General features: G+C 36.2%; 1 protein-coding gene across 11 annotated transcripts in view; it reads right to left on the bottom strand.

Annotated features, from left to right (window-relative positions):
* BLTP1 (bridge-like lipid transfer protein family member 1) overlaps positions 1-21,796 on the bottom strand; it is a 115,605-nt gene that overhangs the window by 71,124 nt on the left and 22,685 nt on the right. For all 11 annotated transcript variants that reach the window (XM_051616576.1, XM_051616574.1, XM_051616575.1 and 8 more), the window contains exons 7-22: positions 21,481-21,562; positions 20,661-20,854; positions 16,405-16,484; positions 15,069-15,219; positions 13,076-13,232; positions 12,574-12,652; positions 11,705-11,796; positions 10,711-10,828; positions 9,483-9,638; positions 8,420-8,517; positions 7,268-7,446; positions 7,020-7,126; positions 4,760-4,968; positions 1,947-2,174; positions 1,262-1,399; positions 477-653 (exon numbers count right to left, since the gene is read on the bottom strand). In XM_051616576.1, the coding sequence (XP_051472536.1) occupies positions 477-653; positions 1,262-1,399; positions 1,947-2,174; positions 4,760-4,968; positions 7,020-7,126; positions 7,268-7,446; positions 8,420-8,517; positions 9,483-9,638; positions 10,711-10,828; positions 11,705-11,796; positions 12,574-12,652; positions 13,076-13,232; positions 15,069-15,219; positions 16,405-16,484; positions 20,661-20,854; positions 21,481-21,562 (2,245 nt within the window). The remainder of the gene's footprint in view (positions 1-476; positions 654-1,261; positions 1,400-1,946; positions 2,175-4,759; positions 4,969-7,019; positions 7,127-7,267; positions 7,447-8,419; positions 8,518-9,482; positions 9,639-10,710; positions 10,829-11,704; positions 11,797-12,573; positions 12,653-13,075; positions 13,233-15,068; positions 15,220-16,404; positions 16,485-20,660; positions 20,855-21,480; positions 21,563-21,796) is intronic.

Here is a 21,796-nt window from a genome sequence, read left to right as displayed (position 1 = left end):
TCATTACATTGCCTATCTTATGGATGAAGGCATCCCAAAATACCTGGTCTATTTACAGAGAAGTTACTTATTCTGCAATTAAACCACTTACAGTGCACACAGATAACTGTGGTTGCCTTTCTGATCAGTATTACAGTATGTTAACATACATAAATGTAAATACATGTGCTTACAGGTAGTGACAACAGTATTCACTACTGATGTTTGTTCATGCTCTGTTACATTCACCCTTTCAAATTCTCATGTAACACTTGCCACTGTTACACCGAGATTTAAGACAAATATCAGACCCAGCTCATTTAGCATCTCTTATCCATTTGTAGAAACAATTACATTTTCAAACTGTAAAATTAAGGTTACTTAAGGCACAGATGCATCCAAATTCAGCTGAGATCTTGTGCTTTGCAAAAATCTGTGCTATATCAGCTTTGCAAGAAAGTAAGGCAATTTCAAAGTGAATAGTTTCTCAATGGTACCTGTGGTGCTGTCACTTTGGCTGTAAGACTTCCAGCCTGCACATCTATCAGCCATGCATACTCTAAAGTGTCACTCCCAAGAGGCAAACCTTCTGCTGAAAACATGGCGTGAGCGCGCAGCTGCAAGCCTGACAGGCTGATGTGACCCTCTCGAAGGACTTCGTCCACTGCAGGTCGCTGTTGAGGACAGGTAAGTTAAAGCTGATACTGGCAAAGAATGCATCAATTCAAAGTGCAAAGCCCATGTAGCCAGAGATACCTCATACACATTCAACTTCACCTCTGAAATCCTGTTGACTTTTGTACACTACACGGAGTCCAAGACTTCTCAGCACCACCCACACAACAACATATATGCAATTCTTACAGGGAAGAGAAGTTTAACCCAAGTTTATTTTGATCTTTAGCAACCATCATCAACAACCTTCCCTTAGTGAACTCCACAGCACTACTAAGTCTAAACAGTAAAATTATGGAAAAAAAAAAAGTCTCAGGGCTGAAACTAAATCATAAAAAGCCCAAAACCAAGATCTTCCCTGCAACCTCATTTCTGCTGCCTTGTAATACAATAATTAAGTTACAGGTTTAAAGGTTTTAAGAGTCTGATTCAGTACACAAAATAGATTGTGTTCTTAAATATGCAGCTATTCAAATATGCATCTGATCTTTCCTTAATATCTCTTATTATTTGTAAGCCTTAATAAACTTTGTAAGTTAATTCAATTTTAAGATCATCACAACTTCCACAATACACACACACAAGCACATCAAAAATAGCTTGCTACCTGATAGTTGTCATTCAGAAACAAATTCACTGGAGACAGTACAAGCTGAAGCATTGTTTCTCTAAATCCTTTCTTCATCTCAAAACACAACCTTTCCAAGAAAGCTGTAGGGCACTCAGGACCATCTGGACTGCAGTGCTAAAATAAAAATTAAGTACATCTCCTTCAGAAACTGAAAATACACAATGTAGTTGAATTTGTAAGATTAGAAGCAAATCTATGAGCAGGATGTTTCCTAATTTTCCTCAAAAAAGAGGCCTGTGCAACTTGAAAAACCTTTCAACAATCGCATAAGTAAATCCATGTGGGTGAACTCAGTTTTTTAATCTGTATTCTTCTTGAATTCTGGGGATGCATCAGAAACAGCTGCACAGAGCAGAATGCACTATTAGAAAACAGTTTTGCTAATTAGCAGAGAAATCATAATGATCAAAAAAATGATCACACAAATCAAGTTAATTAAATAAAAATTACATTAAAATTAGCCAGTTCTGCCTCTCAGAAAAGCAAAAAAACCCATCTCAAACTGTCTTAGCTAGCCACAGTTTTAGTAGAGAGTATACACACACTTAGGCAAGCATGACCCTAACTTCATGTTCCAGAGAGTTAAATTTAACTCCAGATTATGAAACTAGAAAAAAAAAAATACACAAAGGAAAATCTTTTAAGGTTCTGAAGTACTTACCACTGGTAATCGTCCATGCACTTTGTACAAATTAACAAGTACAGTGATATCCCATGGGCGTAAAGTAAGAGGGTGAACTGGCTTGGCTGAACTTTCATTTTCCTTTTGGTCATTTTCCACTCCCACGGCTGTCCATCCAGAGCTTGAAGATGTTGACATTGACAAAACAGGGCTTGAAATAACTTCTTCAAAATCAGTGTACATGTCATCTTCACCAAAATAATTTTCCTGGGAAAAGCAATTGTTACCACCATATGGAAAACAAGTCAAAAATATACCGGCAATGTAATGAAATAGAAATCCAACCTTAGCCCTCCCTAAGATATGTGGTATAGCTACAACCTATAGCTGAAGAAACATACATACTTTTATGAAAAACAGAAACCCCTTAAGTGAACAGATTTAGTAGCCACGTGCTTTGCAGGAAAAGAAGGGGCCCTTGGTAGTTCTCCAAGTACCAGTGTTCTACTTGAATGCAATGCAAATAACTACTATGAAGTGCTACTGCTGACAGTTTAAACAGATTTTGTGCTTTCAAAGATAGATAACTTTGTGAGTAAAAACACAACAAAACATCCTGCAGAAAGTCACTCTTATCCAACCTTCTGAAACTCCTTATCAGCATATTTCAAAGTCTCAAGCATGTTTCTAAATTATTAGTTCATAAACATATTTCCCCTTGGATCTAAAAGCCCAACTTATTTCTAAGCCAACCCCTTTTAATTATCTAAAACCAAACTAACCATGCCAAATTTAATTGTGAAACAGAAAATCCATCATTACTGTAAAAAATTAAAAATCAACTTCCTGTGCTTTATTTATCAAGTGCATCAAAATCCGATTTCTGGTAACTCATCACCTCCCCTTAAAAAAAAAACAACAACTATACTGTCAAGAATTTTCTCAATCATGCGGGTATATATTCTTGTTAATTCAGTAAGTGGGAAGTGTTAGGGACTAAGCATTCTGTGGAGCAAAATCCTTTCTGACCAAAGAGGTTACAACACAGACATAAACGTCGCTCCCTCATTCATTCTTAGAGAAATTCAGGCCCTTGACCTCACAAGTTGACAGAAATGTTTCTACTATTACAAACTCCACTGGTGATTTGTGAGATGCAGACAAATGAGTACTAGACTGGAGATTAAACCAAAACAGATATTCATCTTATGATGTTTCTTGTTGTCCTCCCCCCATTTTCAGTGCCTCATTTGCTTTCCAAACTTGTTTCTTCTCTTGTAAGCACAAGTCAGCAGCACAAGCAAAGAGTAAGTGTACTACAAAAAGCAAACAACTGCAAGTTACCCATGTCCTTGAGAAAGGTCTGCAGAAAAGGCAGGCTCATTATCAGCCTTGAAACAAGGACTCCTGTGGACATGTAATTCTAGCAACTTGCACTGAGTCTCTGAAGTATTTCTGATATTAGTGTGTATGAATTAAGCGCTGCTCTGTGGCCAAAAGAAAAAAATCCTCACAAGTTAAACAAAGCTAATCTGCTTTGCTTTTTAGCAACAGGGAGAGGTAAAGGCCGATGTGACGATACAGACCTTGAAATATTTATAAGGCAGAACCAGCAGAGGGTGCTAAGAACTCCAGTAGCTTAACTCTGGGTACCTTCTGCTGGAGATCTAAGGACCATTCACTCCCAGCCAGTAAATCCTCCAGTAAGAACAAGTGCCCTATGCCAAAAAACTACCTCCCAAGAATAGAAGGCTTAATAAAACTGTATGAATTATGCATGTCCAGGAATCTCAATGAAAACAAACTGAAAACAACAATTCAACCACAAGACAGGAAAACAAACATAAAAACATCCAAACTAGAAACCTACTAAGAGACTCTGCCAGCACAGCTGGACAAGATGTAAACACTGTAGAAAAATAAATACTACAAGGAACAATAAACGTGCATTTTCAAAAACAAGCTACTCATCTACGTTTTCTCTGGAAGTTTAGAAGATAAAAGCTAGATTTAATCTAAGAAATCTACATCTAAAATAAAAACTCTATCATCATAAAATCAAGGGATCTAACATAGTGCTGTTTACTTGTACTTCCAGAGGCAGAGAGCAAAGAAGTGCTGTTTTGCTTGGAAAGACAGAACCATCTCATGATTTTATGGGCTCCAAAAGAGGAGCTCAATAAACAATTCACACATGGGTGCATTTCCTTTGGATCAGAAAAAATGAAGCTTACAAGATGCAATACTGCCTAATTTTAATCCTATTTAGTGGCAACATGAAAAAATAATGAGCATATTTTAAGTTCTATAAGCTCTATAAAAAATGTAGCATTTTCTGCTATTCATTGCTTACATGCAATACCTTATATAAATTCATTAAAAGTACTGTTTCTATATGAGTCCTGATGCTGATCACCTGTATCAAAATCCTCATTCTCTCACCCAAAATCCAGAAGCATTACCTTAGTTATGTCTGTGTAGGCTAAACCAGACCTTTTAAACAAACAAACACACAAAAACCAAAATAAAACCACCACAAAACCCACACAAACCCCAAGTATTTAACTGTTAGTCAAGCAGAAGCAATGTGTTCAGTTGCCTCTAACCACAAGGCAGGGTGAGGGAGGTGGGAAGAAATTAAACTTTCTAGCCACTCTGAATATCAGTAATGGAAGAGGACACAACATAAACAACACAAATGAGCATTTTAAAGCATAACAAAGTAACATCAAGGATGAAAAACTCTTCTTCAATATTGAATAAGGTAGCTTTTTAAACTATTCTTATGTCCTTCCCCTTCCCCTCCACAATCCTAACTCCAGCAATCTGATGAGTTGTGTTCCTATGCCTACCTTTACGGACAGAAAGGCTTTGAGCAAGGGTCCATATAAGGTTATCTGGGAATCTGGGGAGAGTTCCAGTTCCACATGCAGCTTATCTGGGGGCAGCTCTGAGGGGTCAAGGGGAAGGCGGGTCGAAGCTGTGGGAGATGCAATCACACTGTCGGCTGTTTTCTGTGATGGCCTTAGAACAGATAACATTGTTTCTTCCATTTCTGACACTTGAGAGCAAAACAAAGAAGAGAACAGATTTTTATTATAAGTTAGGCTTTTAATGGACAAAATTCTGCAAATATGAACATGTATAAAATATGCAACTTTTTGTAGCTTCCTAATTGGGATTATATAATTATGTTAACATGTTTATGCTACTGAACTGTTTTCTCCTATCTAGTAACTATGGAAAGACAAGAAAACAGTACTTTAGTCAAAGTTAATTATGCAAGAGGAAATCAATCCTTCAAGTTCTGAAATACAAATTCAATTTATTTATCTTGCTTCTCAAGTTAAACAAATGCATGCTTTCATTTCAGTGTGCAGCTTTCCCACAACCACACAGCTATTGTAGAATAAACAAAAGTGAATAAACAGAAAAATTGAAAAAGTTCTATTTAAAACCTATTCTGAGCTAGTAGTTCTCTAGGTAGAAATTTCCTCTCAACCAACTCAATTACTCTAGTCACAAAGAGTTTGGAAATTCAAATCTTATTTCCTATCCCTTCTTTTTATTTGGAGTTAGAGGGAAGGAAGCACTTTGTCTTTTTTTTTTTAAGTGAGGAAAGGAGACGAGAAGGAAGATACTAATTGCAAACACTTTGGGAATGTAAAGCTGGGAAAAAAGCTGGGAAAGTAAAGAGCTCTATGGGAAAGCTCCATAAAATTGATGCTTCCAATGGAGTAAGACTTCAAGTGCCAGTTTAACTGGAAGAACCAGCACGTACAGAACTACAGCGAACACACACCTGTAGCTACAAAACCTTCAAGCTTTAACTTACCACTCTTGGCTCTAAAGCTTGCTCAGTGCTTGCATTATGTTACAAGTTATAGATTAGCTAAATGCTGCAGTGAGATAACCACTTTTTTTGGAAGCTGCATCTCTTGTAATGCAACGTATTTGTTCCTCAGAGTCTTACAGAGTTCTAGAGATTGACTCAAAGTAAAATACTGATGTTGCTACTACTCTAAGAAACATTCTATCAGCATCACAGATTAGAAGTGAGCTGGACTGTGCTGGGTTATTCACTGAAGGAAGCTGCAGACAAAATTACCTGTGTATGTACAAACTTCAAATGCAGGTTCAGTTGCTACGATTACAAGTAAATGCTCTTAAATTCCAAACATGCACATTTGACACAAGCTGACAGACTCACAAGAGCACTTAATGAACATCTGCAAGATGAATCTTACTTCTCCTGATTCATCCTCTAAAATTTTAGTTCTTTTAGATTTGAATTGTTGGAACTCAAAACCTGAAAATGCTATCCAGCATATCTTCTGACACCTGCTGATTGAGGCCCATTCAAATTATTATTCTAATTACTCTCCCATTTTGCTTCGAGCATCTCAACCTGAAAGACTTTTATGTAACACCATACCTTCCTGCATACCTCCCTCTGCATATAAAATAACTTACTTTTACCTCTGTGTTTAAGTACTTTATAACTTTTTTTTGCAAGCACATACTTCTAGAATGTTTCTTACATAGAAATATTGTTTAGACATTAAAATTTTTTTTTTTTTTTCTTAAATAGCACTCATATGATGGCTGTGGTTCACTTCAACATTGCTCAGAAAACTAAGAGTTTCATATCCATAAAGGAAAGACTATGTTACGGTATTTCATATATAGTGTACTGAAACATTTAAACCATAAGACAACATCATAACACCCTAAGGAAAACAGCTCAGAAAGGCTAAGGAACACAATAATGCCAAATTATCGTACTTCATATTTAACCTACCATGTGGCATTTTATGTTATGTAACAACCCATTTACAAGATCCACTTTGTTAAGGACACAGAGAAGTGAAATACAGACAGTATGCTCTTTTCACACAGGAAACTGGGACACGTTCTGGAATTTTGCATCACAAGATACTGTCAGTTTTTAAATAAACCCTGGTGCCTTATAAAGATTAGCATTCTCCCATTTCACACATCATAGGAGTTCAGTTCAAAATTCAGTTCTACAAACGTAAGCAGTTCTATTGAACCAAGTCACAGCAGTTTCTGAAATGAAACATGTCAACAAAAAAAGGGAGTGACACTTACAGGATTGTTTTAACTGCTCATCTGCCTTTTGAGGATAAATTGGGTGCCATGAGTAGTCAATTGTAAACACAACACTTGGGACAGTCCAGCACTCAACCCATCCAGCCCTTTCAAAAAGAAACATTGCACTTCTGTTAGTTTCATTAAGTATCTCCCATGAACATGTAAGCTTGCTTTCATCACAAGCAAAATGAGTAAATATGAAGAGCCAATATAAAAGCATAAATACATATCGTGATCAAACTCACTCTTCTTGAGTAATGTTCCTCCATTTGGGTTTGCCCGTTTTCTGACCACTTTGACATTCAGCAGAAATACAAGATTCAGGGCTTAGTTTATTAGGTTGACAATCTTTCACTAACATGAAAAGGGAGTATTTGCTAGGATGACAATCTGGTAGATACAAATGAAGATCAACATCTTCTCCCTAAAACCAAACATTAGCAATAGAAAATTTACACTCAACGCACAACGCTGTTGTTGTTTGCATGTTCATATGTGCCATCCATCTTCTGCATTTTACTGGCAAACTGAGGCAAGAAATATCAGTTTTCCCTTGTGATTGCTGACAAAAGCTCCCACCAACTTCTAGTACAGTCCCAAGAGCTTTGTAGTTCTGGAACAGTTAGCAAGTCCAGCAGCTTGCATGTAGCAACACACCATAGCAATCTGTAAAATACAGGGGCATTCCTGTTCTTCTGTTGTCAAGCTGTACTGCAAAAGTTCAGTGACTGACACAAGGCTACCCTGCATCTCAACTAAACTCTATTTTCTTTGCTATCAATTGTACGAAATTACTAACATCACCATTAACTAGCTTTTTTTTTTTTTTAGTAGTACTAGATAGCTTCTATTTTAGGGAAGACAAGAAGTACAGTCTTTGAAAGAACTAGCTGCATCTGTCATCGTTACTTATTATGCAAAAACTCTTCAAAATCTGGAGGATGGCTTTCCCAAATGGTTTGGGGGTACCCATTCCAGTATTTGATTTTCAGCTTTGAAAACACATTAGATTTCCATATTTTCTAAATAAACGGGAACAGACTTCCAACTGATAAAACACATACACAGATACACACAGTCTAAGTATGTATCATAAATATGCACACTAAAATTGTGTACATATGTATGAAGGATATGTATATATTCATTTACAATTTATTTTATTTTTCCTTCTATGTGCATCTATAAATCAACAAAGCCTACGAACGGATGCCTCATATAAGCAACAGAAACCATTTACCTCTGGGTTACTTAAAGAAAAATTCTATTAACTGGAAGTGAGAGTATTGTTCTTTCAGAAAATAATTTATTAAAAATTTCCTGACTGAAGGAGACACAGAAACTATCTCACAATCTCACATTTGGAAGACAAAAGGTACGAGTAGAAAATAACTTACCCTTAAAGAGAATCTTGTATTGCATATGGTTGGAACAAAATCAGTGAAAGGCAGAGAGAAAACTATGTTCAGTGTTTCTCCACAAGCTGCTAGATAAACTGTGAGAGAAGAGGAAAACACCAAAAAAATCTGTCAAAATTACACCCTATTTTGTTCTTAGACAAATTACCAAACATACAGGTAAAAATAATCAAAATATATTTAAGAACTCATGACGTAGGGAATTGTCATTTTAACTACTGTGTATTTAGAGCACATTATACTAAATTATTCTCAAAGTATTTACTCTCTACAGCTTGTCTTTTATAGAAACACAAAATACTTAGCACAATGAAACTCCAAGCAGACAATAAAAACAACTAATTGTATCTTACTACTTTATTGCTCTACACATCAGTTTTTGGACAAGAAAACACACATTCTAAGCTCCTCAGGCTTCTGGTGATGTAGTGAACCTTATTTTTAACTAGAACACAACTTCAGGATTTTTAATCCATCACCTTTCTACACTGAAACTACAAGATTCAAGTACAGTGTAGACCACTGAAATATGTATAAACCAAATTGCACAAAGTTTTGGCTTTCTGAAATGTACCTCTTAGTTCTGTCTACAATTAGCAGTGTTGTCTCCTATTCAGGCAACAGACATTTCTAGCGATAATGAGTTCCAAATGGCATTTTTCCAACATTACTGAAGTTTATTCCCAAGTGAATGTTTTCAGTTAGCTTACTGAATATAGGTCAAGACCTCACAGTTGCTCTCTGAAAACTCTTGTACTAAATCAAAGATTCAAAGGATCTTGAAAAATGAATGCTAAAACATGATCTCAAACTCCACTCTCCCCAAAAAAGGTATGCATTTGTACAAAGTAAGCTTGAACTTAAAACAGTTTTAAGATGGTTTATGCACATGAACAGTAGTAAAATGGGTATTTATCATTGAATGTATCTTCCTCTAATAAAAATTTCATAATTCAACTCTATATATAGAGTCTGTATTTTGTACATATTTTTCTAGTATGTACTCTTCTTTCAAAGAAAAAAGAAATCCAAGTGACCTCACCATTTTCTTGCTGTTTGGTAGAGCAGTCAATCCAGTTGTGTTGATTTGCTGCCCAAATCATTTCAAACTGATGAAACATGATTTTGAAGTTCCACATATAAGGAACAAATGAAAAAATATCAGGTGCACTGTCACTGGACCAGTCTTGGATCAAATCTAAACACATGTAAAGTAATTAAAGACAAGTTAGTTAGCAATCAAGTGATAGTTTTCTTCTGTTAAGTTTTTGACTTTTGATAAATTTTACAACTGTTTGCTCCTTTACAGAAAAAGAAAAATGAGAAGAATACACAGTATCCACAAATACTGGCTGTGACCCCATCTCCCATTTTTCACCTGCTTCTTAATTTGGAAAGCTGTAGGTTTAACTAAGTTCTCCAGTTCAGTTTTGTTCAGTAGCAAAGTTACACACTGACCTAAAAGCACTGGACTATCAGCTGCTTTCCTTAGGATTTCCACTCTGATCCTCTGCATGTGTAGATTAGTAATACTGCCTAAAGCAGCAACACAGTGCTGTTGTAGTAGGCTGGCACACTGTGCTGCACACTGCAGCACTGCACAGATAATGTCTCCGGCCTCACTAGGAGGATAACTTCATTAGCATGGCAGGATGCCCACACTAATTAATCCTTCCTCCCAGCAGGGCCGATTAGCTCAAGCAGTGCAGTACTGCTGGGGCTATATGCTTTCCATTACTGCAGCTGGAACTTTGAGCACCAGTTTGGTGATGCTGTATGACGCTGCACTGCCTTGTGTGCATGCATTCTTCCTCACAGCAAAAATGCTAAGGAGCAAAGTACTCTCTCTCATAATCTGGACACAACCCAGAGCCTGTGTAGCTGAAAATCAGCCAAAAAGAGAGATATCAGAGAAATCCACATCCTAGTTAATAAATAACATAAAAATCTATAGCTCTGATGGAAATAAATTAATCTGAAATTTAAAAATCACATAACATAACTGCAGATCAAATTTAGTTTAGATGGTGGAAAATTGGTATTTCTAGTAAAATACAAGAATATCATGTACTTAAACACTTACAGGAAACAGAAAACATCAAGAACTCTGTCCTCAGAAACATATTGTTGTCTTAAATATGAGCTAATTTGATACGTAACCTATTTAGTAAAGAAGTTATCAGGCCTTGCACACCTTTGCAAAATTCAAAAAGAAATTCTAAAGAAAGAGTATTTAATTTGATACGCAACTTGCTTATTAGAGAAGTTACCTGTAAAGAAGCTTTTCTGAGCAAAGATGAAATGATAGGTTGCCTTATACACCTCAAGTTCACATTGCCATGTCTGGGGCATGTTCCATACCCGGGGATAGCTGGCATTAATATGAAACTGTGAACAAGATATTAAAGCATCAGAATTACTTGAAAATATGACAATCCTTGACCCTGTAGCTCAGCAGTTTTCACGCATGTACTCTGATGCATAATTAAAACCCTTTTCCTGCTGGGATGAACAGAAGGTCTCTCTAGCTTCTTAACAATTTAATCTTTCTCTCTGTGTTTGAAGGTCAAGTGTTAGTGTATTCATTTATTTGGAAATGTATACTACTAACTTCTGATATATCTGCTGCAGTAGACATACCAAGCAATTTATAAACATAGGTTTTCATTAGAAGCATCACTTTTCATGATACACTAAACTCCCTCAGAACATAATACTTTTCAACCATTGATACTGTGCTCAAATTTAAACATTAAAAAAATCACTCTAATAAGGTCATTGAAAAAAAAGCGAGAAAGGTAATCTTCAAAATTACAGTATTGCATAAAAGAAATACTTAGCAAACAAAAGAATAATGCAGTATTCCAACTGTCTCAAGTAGTTTGAGCACTCTGAATTACTTGTAAGCACACAAACTCTGTAGCAGAGCTAGGGAGTGTAATAATTTATTAAGGTAAAGCCTACAGGAAGACATAGCTACATAGTAAACGAGGCAAAATTTGTTAGTGGTACTCCAATTCCCCCACTGCCCTCAAAACACATTTTAAATGGTTTATAAATTATATAAGTCACTGAAAGTTACACATGCACGTAGTCCTACATGTATATTTAATTTCTTTACACATTAAGGTCATGAAAAATACATAAAAAATTAATATTGATGTATTGTTTAAGAATCTAAAGAACTGCTCCATAGACAAATAACTGTTCTTTATTTAAAATCCTCTAGAGACTGCAGCTTTGTGCTGCTTAATGCAAACTTACAGCTAGCATTTCAGCTTCTAAGAGAGTCCGGTACTGCATACTGCTGGTGGCATCCACATGTAGAAGCTGCCCTTTAATTGTTGGTGAATAGCCTAGCCAGCAAAAGATATAAAATATAATCATTCAGACACAAGAGTTATGCAAGTCTTTAAATAATTTTCACCAGTGATCTCAGCAGTTCATTAACAATGAAGAAATGCCATCACAGAAATTAGTTACTATAATAATTCTCTCCTCTACTGTTCGTCAATGAAAAGCTTAACATGTTTTGCCCTCACGCAGAAGACATTACAGAAGTTTTCTTGCTGGGTCTGAAAATGCTCAGGTTCTGGAGATTTTGGGTTAAGTTGCAGAATAAAACTCAAATATGCAAGAAAGAACCAAGAGAGCAAACAATTTAGCAGAGGGCTTCAAATCAGTCTGCAAGATGAGTAAATACAAGGAACATACCCATAACTTCACATACATCTCCACTTCACCTTGGGTTTTTATTTAAATAAGCTACTATTAAATTAGTTTTCATAATGCATTTCTCAGCCTGATTTAACTGCTACACTAATCCTATTGAAGAAATCTTCCTGCTTTGAGTTGACAATGTTTCTGTCATCTGCTTCAATAGACACACTTAAATGATAGGCTACTTAGTAGTAGAGGAATGTGTGTTTCCTAACCCAAACAAAGCATGGAGATAACTATTTAAACACATACATGCTCTAATATCTTGCAATGAAATATACACGGAAATACTTTTTGTTCCTTTATATAAGAATATACATGTCATAGTCACAAAGGAGAAACACAAGACACGGACACACATAGGAATCAAGATAATTGTTCAGGAAAACTCATTAAGCTTAGCTTTAACTCACCATTTTCGCCTACTGTCATGGGAATGTTTATTTCCAAATATGATCCAGCACCAACATTTACATGTACAGCATTAGTTTCCTGTATTGAAAGAAAGAAAAGACATCCCATCATTAATTCTAGGCTCACTGCATGAGCCAGTGTACTTAATGTCTCTGGCCATCATTATCCACACCTGTATTAAGGCATCCAATGACTGAAGTCTCTCTACATTTAGAAAAATCACTAATGACCTATCTATGTGCAATTACACCAAATAACATCACTTTTGGGTTTAACAAATGTTTACTTAAGTCCACCACTAATAGAAACAGCGTAAGATATTCTGATTCAAGGCCTGAGAGGGCAGATGAATAGGTTTTTCTCACACTACATTTTCTAACACTGCCTAGCTTTTAAAACCATAGCTTTGTAATAAACACCCAAGACACATAAAAACATGCACAACCAAAAACGACAATCACAGTAGACAATTTATATCCTAGATAAGTTTTCAATATGTACCCTGTTCTTGGTAAAAAGCAAATCAATGGTGGCATCTGCAATAATATTCATCCGCAGTTCAAAAGCAAGAATCTGTCTTGGTTTCCCAGGCTGAGCAATTTCTGAGACTTTCATAACTTGGTAGTCTGGTGGGAAGAAAAACTTCCACAAGCAATCCCTAGGGCAAAAAAAAAAAGAAAGAAAAGTTGTGTTTATTCACAGAATATGTATGTATATTTAAACATATTTGTGCAACTATTTGCATAATTAATTATTTTCCTGTTAGCTGAGTCTTTGAACAACCACCGAATGTGTTAAAAATGTTTCTTTAATACCTTCCTCACAGGAGCCTTCCAACTCATTACTGAAATCTCCAATAGTTTAAATGACAAGAAGTGACTTTTGGATTAAAGCCAGAAATGAACAGAACATAACTGATTTAGAACAAAAATACTTTAATTCAGATGCCAAACAAGCTATATTTTTCTTCTTATTCGTAAATTTTGGTTTACAAATCCCCTACAAAAACACAGCAGGAAGCAATCTGTTTATGCTTTAGTTTGTGCATAAATAATTAATGTAATGCCCAGAAATAAACAAAAGAGGAAGCTTTAGGACCTCAGAATGGGAGTAAAATGAAGCCTACATTTCCTCAGACTTCTGTCTGAACATGCAGCTACATGAAAGAAAAGCCACAGCAGTGAAACACAGCACAGCTCATAGAGGTCTCCAGGCAGTGGCAGTCTTTAAAGGGGGTAGCAGCTTCCTGCACCAAGCAGCTGATCACTGCAACAGCATAAAAGTTAGTTGTTTGGTTGGTTGGTTTGCTTGTTTTTTTGTTGTTGTTTTTATTTAAAAAGCCCAAAAACCCAACAGCAAAACCCCCTCAAACACCACAGAACACTCACTGTCAAAAATCCTGGGGAAGCCCAAGATTTTATTGCATGATGTATTAAAGATGAATATTTGTAGAATTCCCTACAGGAACTGAGAGTACAAAGTCCACAAAACTCCTACAGATCTGTGCTTCTAGAACACTAGGGCAACTTCCAAAATTCTAACCGTGGTACCATGTGAGAGTTCCCAGTCATGCACCTTTGAACACTAGGCACTCTTAGTAGGCACCAAATTGCCTCCTGCCTAGCCAGCTAAAATTATAAAAAGCAACACCATCATAGAGCAAGTTTCTTGGGAGTATTAAAAATGTCATTAATGATTCCCTGGCTTCATGTTTCTAGCAAAGCACTGTTCTGAAAATTGGCATTTTAAGTTCTCTAAGATAGTCATATCTAATGACTACTCTTTGGTCTGCCATTCTCACACTCCTAAGAGACAATTAATCATAATAATTTCACAGGAGAATTAAGGGAGGCCAAGTATCAATCTGTAATTAATAGGGTAAAAGAGGGACACTGATTATGTCACTTTCACTTAACAATCCTTTACTCTCTAAACAGTTGTATCACCTACCAGAAATACTTGTGCAAAACGTTGAGGGCTGTGAAAAACATCAGTAGAGCTCTGGCCTAACATTTTGTCACTAAAATATCTAGAAGATAAATTATTTGGAGACCACATCAAGTGGTTGATTCTGCTGAGCAAGGATAAATCATTTCCCCCTCATTTTCACAGCCAGATTTAGACTTCCATAAAATTTTCTCATCTATATGCAGTGTATTCCCATCCACAAACTACTGGGAGCTTGATAAATCTAAAGGTAAGCAATCAAAAAGTTAAACCCCTAGGTATGTAACATTTGGTAAATTCTAAAACTACTTCGTTCACAAAAAAATAGGAACGTAATTTATTAATTTAATAATAAATATGCACTGAGTGATCCTAACTTTGGAAGATAAACAACAATTTACTAACCTTGAAGCAGCACTCTTAGACTGCTTAGTCCACTTAAAATAAATTACAAGTTTGAGCAATTGCACACTGGAAAATTTAGAGTTTTCTCAGAAATAATAGATATTAAAGATAAAAACTAAAGGTGTAAAACGTGGTAACATACCTCTGCCTGTCAGCCCAAGGTCCATAGTTGAAGTCTGTACCTTTTCCACAAACAATGTCCAAACCCCAACATGGTGGCAGATCCTGTAATTTGCTGTCTTCATCATTTGCTTCTCCATCATTACTTTCGTCTGTCTCCTCTGGTACGAGACCTGTATTACATAATATAACAAACAGATTATTAAAGGAAGTTGCTTCAAATTAACATGAAAAATTTTAATTTGGTAAGCACAAGACAATTAAAGTGTCCTGATGTCAGTTTTATTTGAGACCACTACAGTACTTAAATACCAAGCCACAATTCAATGCAGACTCCCAAGAGCAAGAACATGACTCAAAATCCTTGGGTTTTTCTGAAGTGCTGCTCACCCATGTCAGTGAAATGCTGACATAAACAGCTGTTTTATCTCTAAAGTTTGCTTTTTACCAACACAGGCTTTGTATCCTACTTCCAAACCAAGTTAAAATCATTTCTACAGACAATGCAAGTAAACAAAAAGTAAGACTTACTACAGTAGATCCAGAGTTACTAGTAAAAATTCAAGCCACCATTCAGCAACAATCCAAAATTGTCCCCTGTCCTACACTAGTATACACCATTATTGAACAAGTTACCTTTGTTCAAGATAGTGGAGTCAGAGCAAAAGCTTTTGCAAGCCAAGAAAAACTCCAGCGAAATACAGGGGTAGTATAATGCACTGGATTTAAAGTGAAAAAGACAGCCATCACAATTACCAGAAATTGATACATCAAATAAACTTCCCACAAAACTCCAGCAGATGACTCTAAATTGTCCCCACTCCTGAAGTACTTCTGCAGACCTACATCATTTATATTTACATATATTACAAAACATAACTTGCTTCAAGAATAAATATTGATTTGATGTTGTATACAGCCTTGTGGAAGGCACCTCTGACAAAATGCCTACATAACCATAAAACTACCCATTGATAAAAACTTTAGTTCTACACATAGTTATTTCAGCTATGGAATTCCACAAGCCTCTTACATGAAACAATCTAGAAAACTGAGAAAAACCACTAAAAAGAAAGCAGCTCAGAATTTCACTCAGTTCTGAATACAAAACATATGAAGTCTGTCCCATTGGTTTCAGTGGAAATTTTTCTCATTTGCAGAACAGATAACTTTTAAGCCTTCATAAGCATACTCATGAATGCTTTTATTGGCTCCAAAACATTACACTAACCTTTTCAGCATAGAGATTTTTCAGCATAAAAAAAAGAAATTGAATTGTCTAGCAAGTCCAGACAATTAAATGAACAAATATCCTTCAAATTCCTTAAAATTTTATCTTTGTGTGTAACTTAAGGTACCTGGTTCATCCATGTAGTAATAGATATCAACATCATTGGACTGCATTACAACAAAACCTTCACCCATCAGCCTCGGAGGTCTGCAATGGAAAAAAGTGCAAAGGTAAAGATTCAGAAGCAATGCACTGAGATTAGTCTTTATGAATTGAAGTAATTTACATGAAACATACTAAGCATAATAGAAGAGATTAAACGGGTCAGGCTCACTTGTAGCTTATTAGTAGCACACATTTAACCATGCAATCATTAACATAACTACTACCTGTCTCCAGTGAACCAACAGGGGAGATGTAGTGTGTGGTACCTGAGCAGGAAGGCTGATGTGATCCCAAGACACCAGCTCCATGTGTCTACATTGGTCTTGCCTGAAGGCTGTCTGCAAGAGCCACAGCCTACTCTGTCTGTTAGGAATCAGTCTTGCCACATTACCAGAAGGTTGGACAGAACCAACCCAAGTACCAAGGCCGCACCACAGCATCCAAAAAGAGCCATTTGTAAGCTAAATTTGAAGTAGGGTTATAAACTCAGTTCCTCCATTTCCCTTCCAATCACATTGTGATTCCTGGTCTATCTGCTACCTCAGACTAAATTAGCTTCTGAAAACAAACACGGTGAATATTCAAGTCTATCTGGTCTCAAGTCTCTTATCAAAAAGGAAGCTGTCATATTGCTAGGCTACATGGACCTGATTTGAAAAACGTACTCGATCACTATATTGTTGATATCATTACATAAAGTAACTTAAAAGTTTAATCAAGCATGAAGATACCAAGTTTCTCTCTCCACAAAGACATTTCTCAGGTGTTATAAGCTACAACCAAGTATCAAAGTTTTGCTTTTAATTTTTTGTTCCATCAAGAGTTCCTTTCTCCTTGTCCTATATTTTTCTTTCACCTGCTAATTTGCTTACTAAAATAGCACTCAAAACCAAAGGGACAAGACATCTTCAGTAATTAGACCATTAGTTAAAAAAAAAAAAAGGGCAAAAAAAGGGCCGTTCTTACTTAATATCATTTCCCTCAATATAAAATCATCTGTGATAAAACTGCTATGCAAAACTTCTCCTAATACTACCGTATTGGTATATTACAATCCCTTTCTTGCAGTGTTAACACATATTAATTTACATAATATAATTGTATAGTAGTAACAATATTATCATGTGAAAATTCTGTTTCTACTGCAAAAAACAGTTTTGCTACATTTAGAAATTGTCATCTTTTAACCAAAAAAGAAAATTCCAATGACAGAAATGCACAGTCTAAAAGTATGAGCTGCTAGAAGCACTTGTCCATTTTACCACAGCTCAAATGCAGGACAGCCTGGAAAATATGGAAGACAGCAGATGGAGAACCCTTGTACTGCCTGCCAGACATTCCTGCTGGTAAATCCTATGTCCAACACAATCATTTGATGTTTACAGAGTGTTCCCTCAGTGGGGCACGTTGTCAGGCAAAGGCTGCACCTCATTTGAGCAGCTCAGTGCTTCACCATAAATGTCCATCAGCCACTGTCCTTACCCCCTGCTGCTCAATCCAGTGTGTGTTCTGTTCCATGAAACACAGAATACTGCAGCCCTTGCACATGAAGTGTGTTCCTTTCTTTGACAGCACAGAGTGCTCAGGTCTTGAAACACTTCATACAGATTTAACTAAGCCTATAGAAATACATTGGAAAAGCTAAATTAGCTTTTACTAAAAAATACTGTCAAGTATGAAGGCACAGGGCAGATTTAACAATTGTTTCCTTCTGCCTCCCTAATAGCATCTAAGTACACTGACTTAGAATAATTAATTATTTTGTTTTCAACTAAAACACTACCTTATATAGAATTACAAGGAATTTTTGAGCTAAGCCATCTCCAAGATGGACGATTTTACTTAAGTCCATGCCCTAAAAGAAACAGTCACTTAGCTGTGGGAAAGAAATATCTACAAGGGAGTTTAAGGAGCTGACAGACCAGCCAAATCCTCATGTCAAGCACCCACTGCTGTGCCATCCTCATCACCTTTGCCATACTCCACTTTATGGAGGAGAGCTATGAGGTCCTACACTACGTGGAAGTGGAGAAAAAAAACTATAAAAATCTGATCTGGCAGCTAAACATCTTCTTCAGTCCTTTTCCTCCAGTTCTTTAAGTGTACATCTTCACATTCCATAAAACACTCTTCTTTTATGCTCTTGCTCTGATCTCTCTGAACTCACTACACTTCGATAAAACTTTTTGCCCATAAAGTGCAGGGCTTTTTTTTTTCCACAAAGGGCAAAGTTCTCTTCTGCATCATCATGGCTTGTCACTTGTTTGTTTCCTGCTTTCGCTAGCTTTTGGTTATTTAATTTGGTACATGAAAAATATATAGTAGATGACTGAAGCACCTTATCATTTTACATGATCAGAGCATCACAGGCCATAACAAACACAACATAGCAGCCAAGAAAAGAAGCCCTAGGATGGTCAGAAACAGACAGCAGAAACAATTTAGATTTAAGATCAACAGCTTTATTTGTATGTATTAAAGGACACAAGAAACTTCCTCCACAGAAAATGGGAAAGGAAGGTACCTAATGAGGCTGTCTAACCCACCTTCAGCAGCAATAGTTAGACCTTAACAGACTTAGCTGATAGAGGTGGTAGAACCCTAGAAATCTCATTGCAGGCCATCTGCAAAAATAATTCTACAGTGACAATAAAGTATAATGATATTATCATTAAAAAATATTTCCTGATATCTACTCTAAACTTCCACTTTGATCCTGCTGACAAACAAACTCATTTTGTTTTGATCTGTTTTTCCTAGCAGAGTTCTACTTTTTTCCCCTAGGTTCTGGAGGATTTTTTTGCAAAAAGTGGTGGAAGTATTGTCATGTCTGCCTATAATATAATAATACAGTTTTCAAGGTGTGTTCTTGATGTTTGTATCAATTAGTCAGTCTGTTACAAATTTCACCAAGTCACTTAGCTGTATTTCATATGGGCATTGCCTGACGGAATTTCTGCAAGTTAGACACTCAGTTTAATTTTTAAGCTAAAGAAGGATAAGAGGGCAGGCTCTAAAAATTCAAACATTCCCAGTTTCCAGTGAACGGGGTCATTTGTTAAATCTACCCAGTAAATTAGGGCACATGTTTTCTGCACACGTGGCATCCTTCAGCCATCAGAAGCAGTAGGGATGGTAACAGCACAAAAAGAAAAAACCTAGCGGAAGGAGGAGGAAAAGCTAATCATTTGAGTATCTTAATGCTATTTTGTTTTAATCTTGTTTGTTTTCAATATTAATTGGAGAAATTTCCTTTGTCGTCATGTTGGAAGAGTAACAGGCTGTACACACGCCCAGAATGTTATTTGAAAACATATAAAGGCATATTATAAATGACAGTATTTGGCTGATACAAAGCCAGTTAAGGTACAGTTAAATAATGCACAGTTCATTTCCAAGGACCAGGATTCATTCTCTGGATATTGTTGCTTAGGAGGTATTAAACAGGCATAACAATTTAACATATACTTATACACACAATTGTCCAAGGATAGCATACATTGTTTATTTTTTGTTGAGCAAATAACAGCTGTGAAACACTTGGAAATTCAGCAGGTTTGTCTGAATTACCTATTGAATACATAACACTGTAAGCATTAAGATAATGCAGAAAACTCTGTCTGTGATGTTCATACCATGTAAATCAAGAATGTTAATACAGTATGAACATAAATGTCTTGCTGGTTTAAGTGTAATAAAACGAGAACCCTACTGTCAAATTGTTTCATGCAGGCACCCTTCCTTAGTACCATTCAGTTTGTGAAAGCTACAAAATCTCACTTGTGGAATACATCAAGGTGAAAGGATCAGCAATCTGTCTTCAAAAGATAACATGATTTATACTACAGAAAATATCGTGCAGCTTTTGCCCATTTTTGAAATATGTTTTCCAAACCACACGCAAATCAACTCTACAGAAGTCAACACCTTAAACTTTGCATTTATCCTAGAAATGTAGTGTTGTCAGTGTGTGTACAGCTATTGTAACTGAGTGAAGGAAAATAAAAATTGAATGCAGGATATTAATCAGAGCAGAACACATCCCCTCAAAAATCTATAAGATAGAAAACCAGTACTTCTCTCCATAAATGAAAAAGTTTAAGACCAAATGCCAACTGTCTTAAACACACTAAGAAAAATAAAGTCATAGAAATTTAACCAATATTATTTTATTCATTTTCTTAAAAATAATATGGAAAGAAAACCCCCCAAACATACTCATCATTTTGAAGACCAACATATCTTGGACTTGGAACAAGCATGACTCTAACATTTTCCAATTTTCCTTTCACAATGTGCATGAACTGATCAAGGTGGCTCGAAGGTGGTTTTGTGGTATATGTCAAAAATGCATCATCAAAGTTGATACAAAGTGTTTGTGGCTGATAATGATTCCCAAATGCCAAGCGACCCTAATCCAAAAAGAAAACCCAATTAATCATTATCTATATACATATATAAAAATACTTTAAATATATTTATCTATAATAATACAATTTAACCAGTCATATGCAAATAAAAAACATGGACAAAAATCCTGGCCATAATCCACACATAAATAAAAATCTTACCTTGTTCATTGAACTCTCAATATTCCATCTCCTATCACCTCAATAACAGTTAACAATTTTCCTGGGATTTTTTGGAGGTAACATCAACTTTTAAGGAACATGCCCAAATACCCCTATTAAAAGGTGCCAGGAAAAAAAGAAAAAAGACAAACCCCCCAAAAACCCAACTCACCACACACAGTACAACACGCACTACCTAGCTTAATTATATGGCGATATTCTTGAAACCACAAAAAATGTAACACACAAAGATTTCCCAAAAAAGAGAATATCATTATCATGTTTCCATCAGCACCAACAGGATTCATTCATGTGTCAGGGGGGTGCTGGTGGTGTAATTTTAAAACTTCTTTAGTGCATGAAGGAGAACCAAAACTCCGAAAGAACATATAAGAACAGTGAATGGCAAGCCTAATTTTTGAGCATATACTGCTAAAAATTTTCATTATCAGGGTTTTTTCACTTACCGTGCTCACATTGACTTTAATGACTGGAATAAGTGACCTCCATGAAGAAGAAGGGTCTTGAGATTCTGTTTTTACTTTAACACTACAGGAAAAAAACAGGTTTTGTTATTTCGCCATGTCTGCAGAAGAACTAACCAACCCTTCCTTCTACAGGCCTTCAGTGTAGAGCTGTCAGGGAATACTCCTTCCCACAGGGGTGTCTCCTCTAAGGGACCTACTAGCAGTCTACTGCAGACTCCTCCAGACCCTGGAAGAACAGCTGGAAGCCTACACATCTATACCTTGGGTGCTGGTGTACTGAGCTGACACAGGTCGA

The sequence above is a fragment of the Apus apus genome, chromosome 4 (genome assembly GCF_020740795.1).
Source record: "Apus apus isolate bApuApu2 chromosome 4, bApuApu2.pri.cur, whole genome shotgun sequence".
Taxonomy (NCBI): Eukaryota; Metazoa; Chordata; class Aves; order Apodiformes; family Apodidae; genus Apus; species Apus apus.
Note: the sequence above shows the minus strand (reverse complement) of the source record. Positions and strands in the feature narration are given on the sequence as shown.